At 35.4% G+C, this 8,764-nt stretch overlaps 1 protein-coding gene and 1 long non-coding RNA gene across 4 annotated transcripts; one reads left to right on the top strand and one right to left on the bottom strand.

Moving 5' to 3' along the window:
• Positions 1-1,927: 1,927 nt before the first annotated feature.
• On the top strand, positions 1,928-5,299 carry LOC104229431 (uncharacterized). 3 transcript variants are annotated; one of them, XR_011404571.1, is made up of 5 exons: positions 1,928-2,234; positions 3,735-3,816; positions 4,140-4,221; positions 4,740-4,816; positions 5,108-5,299. It is a non-coding gene; the product is annotated as an uncharacterized lncRNA (long non-coding RNA). The 3 variants fall into 3 exon arrangements; XR_011404570.1 differs by lacking the exon at positions 4,740-4,816; XR_011404572.1 differs by lacking the exon at positions 4,740-4,816 and having other exon boundaries at positions 1,928-2,224.
• Positions 5,300-6,974: 1,675 nt separating this feature from the next.
• Positions 6,975-8,024, bottom strand: LOC138883499 (uncharacterized). Its single transcript, XM_070164188.1, has 2 exons — positions 7,862-8,024; positions 6,975-7,735 (listed from the first exon to the last, which is right to left on the bottom strand). The coding sequence occupies exons 1-2, from the start codon at positions 8,022-8,024 to the stop codon at positions 6,975-6,977; spliced, it is 924 nt and encodes a 307-aa protein (XP_070020289.1).
• Between the last annotated feature and the right edge of the window lie 740 nt (positions 8,025-8,764).

The following is an 8,764-nucleotide window of genomic DNA, read 5'->3' on the forward strand; positions in this document are numbered from 1 at the left end:
AAACTGTGTTCTGCTTCTTAGATTTCTGAGAAACTAAGGAGTTTCCAAACTTAACAAGGTAACTTGTGACAAACTTTCTAGACAATGGACATGCTGCCTAGTCAGAGTCACAGTATGCAACCAAGTTGTTAGACCCCTCTGAACACACCAACAGTCCCAATCCTGGTACATTCTTTACATATTTGATCACCCTTAAGACTGTATCCATATGAGATCTCTTTGGCTTATGCATGAATTGACTTAGAACTTGGACAACATAAGCTAAATCAGGTCTAGTCATGGTCAAATATAGTAGCCTTCCTACCAGTCTTTGGTAAGGTTTAGGATCACCCAAAATGCTATCATCTGTATTTGTGCACACCACAGCTTCATCAAATTATAATGTTGTTAACCTTTTATTACACTCTAATGGAGTAGATACGAGTTTAACTCCCCCTAACCCAGAGTCAGTGATCAAGTGAAAAGCATATTTTTTTGGTTCATCAAGATGCCAACTTTACTTTGAGCAAACTCTATGCCCAGAAAGAACCTGAGCTCTTCTAAATCCTTCATCTTGAACTTCTTTTGTAGGTTGGATCTAGTAGTCTGAATCAAAGTTGCATCATCGCCAGTAAACAAAAGGTCATCTACATAGACCAACACAATGAGTAAGGCTGAGCCTTATTGTTGTGTGAATAAAGAGTAGTCGAAATGGCTTTGAACAAAGCCCATGTCTTGAAGAGCCTCCATTAACTTAAGGTTCCATTGTCTGGAAGCTTGTTTCAAGCCATAGAGTGACTTCTTTAGTTTACAGACTTTAGATTTGGACTCCCCCTTGGTAGTGTACCCTTGTGGACGTTGCATGTATACTTCTTTAAAGAGATACCCCCTTGTAAGAAAGCATTATACATATCCATTTGATAGATGTACCAATGCTTAGAGGCTGCTACAATAATAATTGATCTGACAGTAACCATCTTGGCTACTAGGGAGAAGGTTTCCTTGTAGTCCAGGTCTTCTTGTTGACTAAAGCCTTTGGCTACAAGTTTGACCTTGAATCTCTCTACCTCTCCATTAGCTTTGTACTTCACCTTGTATACCCACTTACAACCTATGGGAGTCTTGCCTGCAGGCAAGTCAATAATGTCACATGTGTTATTTTCTTCTAAGGCTTCCACTTTTTGCTGCATGGCTGTCACCCATCTAGCATCTCTTGCAGCGTCAATATAGTATTTTGGCTCTACAACTGAAGTGTGTGCTAAGAGACACTTTGCATAGGAAGGGGACAAATTGTCATAGTTCAAATAGTTTGACATTGGATATGCACAGGAAGTTGAGACAAAGTCCTGCATCCACTTTGGTGTACCTGTAGTTTTGGGTTGTTTTCTGATTGCAATAGGTAATGTGTTAGTGGTACCTTGGTATTGTGGGAGATTCTTAGTAGCTTCACCAATTGATGGAGGGAGAACATCAAGTGAAGTCTCTACTTCTTCATGAATTTAATTAGAATTCTGTATTTTACCAATATTTAGAAATTTATCACATACAGAGTCTTCAATCTGAGTAGGTTGAGATGCATCATGGATGGGTGGCACCTCAACTGCATCAGCTGGTTGAAGGACGTGAAAAATAGGAATGGAAGACACCTTCATGTGCTTGAAAGGAAAAATCTGCTCCTTAAAGATCACATCTCTACTAACCAGGAATTGCTTGGAGTGCAAAACACTACAAAAAAGCGGTGAAATTCCGGCGGTTAATTATGGCGGTTATTGAAAACGTCGCAATACACGTTATATTATGGCGGTTAAGTGAACTGCCACAATTCCGCATTTATAAAATGGCGGTCCAATACATAAATGGCGTTTTGAACCGACATTATGTTTATTTTATTTTAATTTAATTTAATTTTCACATATTAAAAAAGTAATACTTCTCACTCACACCAATTAGAAGTATTTGGAACTTCCTCCCATCGCTCTCTCACCCCCAATTTCTCAAACCCTATTTTATGCAATCTCCCTCTTTCCCGCTCACCAACCTAGACCAAATCATTGGCATGTATCGCCGGATCATCGTCGACTCCTTCTTATCTCATCTGATGTTTTCCTTCCTTCCCCTCTTCTCGCCATCGAGACTGTAGCGTCAATAGGGAAGAAATTACAAAGCTTCTGGTCTCCGGATGCTTGCAATGCGTTCTTTTGCCCTGTTGCGCCTTTGATGATGTCAATTCCCATCTCCAAACAAGGTTCAGCTAGGTCCTCTCTACTTCTCTATGTTTTGATTACTTAATGTGGATCTAGGGTTATATTGCGGGTTCACTTTTGCGCTATCAATAGTTGGTGGATCTGTGCTTAGATTGCTTTTTTATTTAACATTGTATATATTTGTTGCTCTAAGGAATGGTTTCATTTGTGGTGGAAATTTGGCTGACAAGCAAGAGTGTGTATGCAATTGAGGTTTTTTTGGTCTTTTATTGTTATATCCTCTGATAGAGCTATGAAATTGTATTGGTCGAAGGATTGGATTCTTCTTTTGGAATTGACTGTAGTATCATTTGGAGAATCATAGAAGGAAACTGGATGAGATTAGTATGGTTGTGTACTCCTTTTTCAGTCTCTCTATTTGTTTAAAAAACTTAGCGAAGGTAAAAGAGGCTATCTGTTCAGCTAGTTTTCTAGATATTTTTTTGCTTGAGTAAAATCGGTGTGTTTTTGGAGGTAATGAGATGAGCTGTATGTATGCTCGTTTTTAGGAAAAAATTTCTTTTTATCTTAAAGAAGAAAGACCTGCAAAAATAAAAGAGGGTAAAGGAGCAAGGTGTGCTCTTACATTTAGATTATAATTTTATTCTTAAAGGAGATTGTATAAATAATTGGTCTCTTTTAAGACATTTGAGTATCAATCATTTGATAAAAATTTGATTTTATTCCTTGGTTGAACAGAATTTATTATTGAGAAACGGCGACATGTGTTTTGCTACTTTCTTTTTTAAAGATTCTGAGTTTAACTTGTTGATCCTTCCTGAATTGTTTGTGTATTCAAAGATATATTAGCAGGGATAGAGGAGCATATGAACAGAGGATTGTATAGTGTCCTTACCTAATTTGAAATTGAGGCTTGGTTGATAGAATCAAGAGTTGTATGTGTGTGGAGTGGTGTTTGGTTGTCATTTACTCATATTGTATATTCTTGTGCAAGCTATTGAATTTTGTAGGTTGAATAATTGAGTTGTTCTACTTGAATTAATTTTATTACCATTTGCAATGCTGTTGTAGTCTTTCTTTGCTTCAAACTAGGTATTGCAAACTTGGCTGCATGAATTGTGTTTGGTGTTTGTGAGAATTTTTTGCATAGGCTAAGTTTGCTTGCCCATATTTCAATAGGCTTTTAGGTAAAGACTTCTGTATTGATAATATCTCATTACTAATTCAGTCATTTTTTTACCGTAAAAGAGAAAAAACTCAGTGAATTTTTCTCTTTTTCATTCTGCATATATGGGAATGCAAATGAAATATTTTATGAGCTTTTTTATGAAGTTTTTGTAGCATATTTAATTTGACTAGTAGTAGTTCTCCTGAGATTTAACTACTAGAGTTATTCGTAATCAAGGTAGTACATGGAGTAGTCTAGTTTTACTTTTTAATTTTATTAAACTTTTGAGTAAGCAATCTTTTTTAATATATGTTTAATCTAATGGGATTGGACAAATTTAGAGGTTCTAACTCAGAAAGGATCTTCGTTTCTTGATCATGCAGGAGCCTGAGCCCATGAGCTGGGATATTACACGAAAGGACTTGGTTCTTGCTTGCTAGACATGTACAAAGAGGCCTATGAAAAGTATGTGGAACATCATATTTCTTGTGCTTTACCTTCTTTTCTTAACTTTGTCGGCTGGGTCTTTGCATAGTCAAATGAAATATTTTATGAGCTTTTTTATGAAGTTTTTGTAGCATATTTAATTTGACTAGTAGTAGTTCTCCTGAGATTTAACTACTAGAGTTATTCGTAATCAAGGTAGTACATGGAGTAGTCTAGTTTTACTTTTTAATTTTATTAAACTTTTGAGTAAGCAATCTTTTTTAATATATGTTTAATCTAATGGGATTGGACAAATTTAGAGGTTCTAACTCAGAAAGGATCTTCGTTTCTTGATCATGCAGGAGCCTGAGCCCATGAGCTGGGATATTACACGAAAGGACTTGGTTCTTGCTTGCTAGACATGTACAAAGAGGCCTATGAAAAGTATGTGGAACATCATATTTCTTGTGCTTTACCTTCTTTTCTTAACTTTGTCGGCTGGGTCTTTGCATAGTCAGTTTGATTATAATTTACAACATTTATGAGAGTATGACTTAGATTGTTGGCTATAAAAGCTCTTATTAGTACAACCTTCTGAAGACAAGCACAATATTTCTTTTCTTGTTTCTACATATTAATCTTTGTTTAGATCAGTCATACAAATCTAATTGAAGTTTGTCGACTTTCTATAATGATTGTTACTGTCTATAATAATGTGTTTCAAATGCTTGGTATAACTTTAATGTTGATGAATCTACTACAATGTGCACGTTAGAGATGTAACATGTAAAATAATCAGATTACTGCTACATTAACTGCCCTTATGTCCTTGATCTCTTTATAGACATGAAACTTGAGGATATATTTGATACTTAGTTGAGGTTCAATAGTTTTCTTGAGGTGTGTGGAGAGAAAATACTATGACATAATCTCTAATGTGAATGTTACGTGTCCTACGGAAGGTAAAAGCAATCTTTTCCTATTCAAGGTGTTCACGCATGATTGATGATGATGAACATATATTGTAGAAGGCCATATGGTAAGTTTTAATTTCTTAGTATTTTGGTTTTAACATTATAGTAATTGAACAGTTTGTCTTCTATATTTACTCTCTTGTAAATGTAGTTTCAGTACAAAGGTTGTACTGTTTTTAACTTATCAAGACTATGAATACAAAAGCATGACGAAATCTGAGCTGTGAACTAAAATAATATATGAACTACATATTAACTACATCCATGAGATTTGTAAACTTGCTCTTCTTTGACTTTTGGACAGAATATCATTGTTTGAACAATTAATACTTATTTATTGTCTCGTCTTTTTGCAGGCACCAGATTTGTGGATCTCCATCGATCGAGTCAGAAAGATCATTGTACATGTGCCAATTAGTAACCAGTGTTTAGATCAACTATGGTGTTATTTTTGGGTCTTATGTTGAATAATTATTTGAAGCTTTAGTACATTTGATGTTGTAATTGTGGAGTACTTGTATTTTTTATACAATATCTTTTATGTTTAATTTTTTATATTTCTATCAAATTTATTACTCCGTACAACATCATACAAGATAATAAGTATAGGGTGTAGTAAATATGATAGTAAATGTAGAATAAAGAAATTACTAAAATAAAAAAAGAATATAAAATTATGACAGAACAATCTGCAATAGTGGCAGTTATTTACAGGATAATTTGGGACACTCTTTTCAATTGTGGCGGTTCAAACAGCCGTATTATGCAAATGGATAACCGTCGTATTATGAACTCGACAATTATGGCGGTTCGGTGAAAACCGCTGTACTAAGGTTTTGGCGAAACGGGATTATGGCAATTTTTAAAACTGCCGTTAATGCATATTATGGCGGTTCAAAAACGCCGCAAAACGTAAAAGGCATCGCCACTATTTCATTATTTTTTTGTAATGTATAATTATAATTAAATCATATAACGTGTATCCTTTCTTAGTAGGTGAGTATCCCATAAAGACAGCAGACAGTGCCCTATCTGAGAATTTATCCTGTCTTCTCACATTCACAGCATAGCATAAGCATCCAAAGACCTTCAAATGCTCCAAGGGAGATTCAGTGTTAAACAACATCTCATAAGGAGATTTCCCCTTTAGAATTGTGGAAGGTAGTCTGTTTATAATGTGAACAGCTATGAGTACACAATCTCCCTAAGATCTTACTGGAATTACAGCTTGAAATCTCAAATCCCTAGCCACATCCAGTATATATATCTATGTCTCCTTTATACAATGCCATTATATTGTAGATTATATACACATGTAGTCTGATGAATGATCCCCTATGATTCTAAGAATTGTCTCATATCTGAGTTAACAAATTCTGATGCATTGTCTGTTCTTGTTGTCTTGACATGACAATTAAACTATGTATGGATCATACAGACAAGCCTCTTCATCAACCAATAGGTTTCATCCTTAGCATTCATTAAAAATAATCAAGTAGATCTAGAAAAATCATCTACTACTGTAAGAAAGAATCTTTTATTATCATGAGTAGGTACTTTATTGGTTCCCCATACGTCTGCATGTAAGAGCTAAAAAGGAGCATGTGCTCTACTCTTACTGACTGAAAATGGCAATTTAGTTTGCCTAGCTAATAGACAAACTGGACATTCTAAACAATCACTAGCTGATCTATCATTTCCAAATTGCTGCTTGAGCTTGTTAATTCTCTTAATGCCTCCATAGGTAGATGTCCATCTGATGCCAAATTCTCACCTTTATTAAACTCTGATTTTTTTGTGTTGAAGTCTGCATAGCTGTGGTATGTACAATTGGTGTATTCAACTATATTTTTTGAATGCAATCTTTAAGAATGTAAAGCCCATTTGATTCACTACTAATCCCCAACACCTTGCCAGTTAAGAGATCATGAAACACATATAGGTCAGGAAAAAATGATACCAAGCATCGTAGCTCTTTAATGAGTTTTGAAACCGACAATAGGTTGTACTTAAAATGAGGAACATGAAGTACATCACTAATTTTATGATCTTTGAATATATTAGTTGAATCACTATGGGCAATCTCAGGTAATTCTCCATTTGGTAAGTGAACTGAATGACCTCTATTTAATAAAACTGCATTATGCAGTAAATCCAACCTTGGAGTCATATGATTAGATGCTCCACTATCTACAATCCAAACACCTTGATTCAAACAAGTCATTAAGGATGTAATAGTACATGTTTCCAGCTCTGCTGCATTAGTTGTAACTTCGGTGGGCTTACACTTGAGCAATTGCAGGATTTGTTGGTATTGTTATGGTGTGAAGGTGTAGTGGGATTGGAAGTGAAGGTTGTTGGAGCAGGCTGTTCAGTTGCCAAATTAGCTGTTCCTTGAGGATTGCATTTCTTCTTAAATTTGTGATCATTTGGATATCCCACTAACTTGTAGCATATGTCCCTAGTATAACTTTTCAATTTGCAGTAATCACAGTAGAGGTTGTAATTCTTCTTTGGCTTTTGCTGATTTCCAACTCTATTTGTCAACAAGGCAGCCATTTCACCAGCATCTAGACTAGTAGAAGCACTTGCCATAGTCTTTTGGCTTTCACGTTCCATAAGCATAGAATATGCCTTATTCACTGATGGCACTGGTATCATCATCAAGAGCTGACTTCGAGCCTGCTCGTATGATTCATTCAGTCCCATTAGAAAATGCAAAAGCTTTTGGCGCTCCATAAACTGAACAAATTCACGAGAATTGGCAGCGTCATAACTAGGAATTGGTGCCAAACTATCAAATTCTGTCCAAAGCACTCTCAATTTTGAGAAATAAGTTGAAATTGAGCTAGTGCCCTGCCTAGCAATATCAATTTCTCTGCGGATGTGAAAAATCCTAGAACAATTCACCTTATCAAAACGCTCCTTCGGATCTTCCCATACCGCACTAGCATTTGAGGAATACACTATTCCACTCAATAATTCTGGTCTAACACAGTTTATCAACCAAGATAATACAATCACATTACAACTCTCCCAGAGATCAACGAGATTCGTACCGTAATTCTCCCTTTTGCATGTGCGGTCAATGAAACATAGCTTATTTCAACCTAGGATTGCAATCCTCATTGCCCGGCTCCACACGGAGTAGTTTTCCAGTCCTCTCAATTGCAACGAAATCAATATAGCTCCTGAATTATCATTTGAATTCAGGAAAAGTGGATGATTGTGACCTAATTTCTCTGCAGGTTCGGTGTTATCGACTGTCGCCATTGATGATCTTCCTTCTAAGCTTCGAGATAATAAAAATTGAAGACACTAGGACCACACTATGGCCATGTGGCTCTGATACCATGTTGAATTCAGCTATTCATGGAGCTCTGCCATGGTGATTGAGCTGAACTACACTATTAGCTAAGAGGAAGGCGGTTACGGAAATGAATATCAAGGAATATTCTAGAAGAGGAGAGAGAAATTGTAATATTCTATTCCAAAAGTAAAATCTATCTGTACATGGATATATAATGTGTAAACTTAATCTAATTGTGGTTAGTACTAAAGCTAACTCTAGTTACTCTAACTCTAGCCTAGTCTAAGTTAGTTATAACTAACAAGTGAACAACTAATGAAGCTAACCACCACTATCACTGCTAATCTTAAGAGGTTTACTAAAAGATGTCAAAATAATACATACCAATAGTGTAACTTATATATACTGATTGTGTAAAAAAAAACACCAAGTTATTCAAAATCCTATCAGATAGCCTTCCATAAGAAATGAGATTTATAATCTTAAAAAGAAAAGATAAATTATCTACTATCACAAACTACAACATACCCAATGTGATCCCACAATGGAGTTTGGGGAGGATAGAGTGTGCGCATACCTTACTCCTAATATAAAAACTTATCTATCACAAATAATATAAAAAACTTTTTTGCACTATCCAATATGTTTATAATATAGATCCAATAATAAATACTACCCGTACTACATGCATGGATGTTTTCAA

The sequence above is a fragment of the Nicotiana sylvestris genome, chromosome 12 (genome assembly GCF_000393655.2).
Source record: "Nicotiana sylvestris chromosome 12, ASM39365v2, whole genome shotgun sequence".
Classification (NCBI taxonomy): Eukaryota; Viridiplantae; Streptophyta; class Magnoliopsida; order Solanales; family Solanaceae; genus Nicotiana; species Nicotiana sylvestris.

What these genes read in the sequence shown, in the direction of transcription:
- LOC138883499 (XM_070164188.1), bottom strand. Translation starts at nt 8,024, where the DNA reads ATGGCGACAGTCGATAACACCGAACCTGCAGAGAAATTAGGTCACAAT. An exon ending in AATGAGGATTGCAATCCTAG is followed by an intron (nt 7,736 to 7,861) that starts GTTGAAATAAGC and finishes GTGTTAGACCAG; the next exon opens with AATTATTGAGTGGAATAGTG.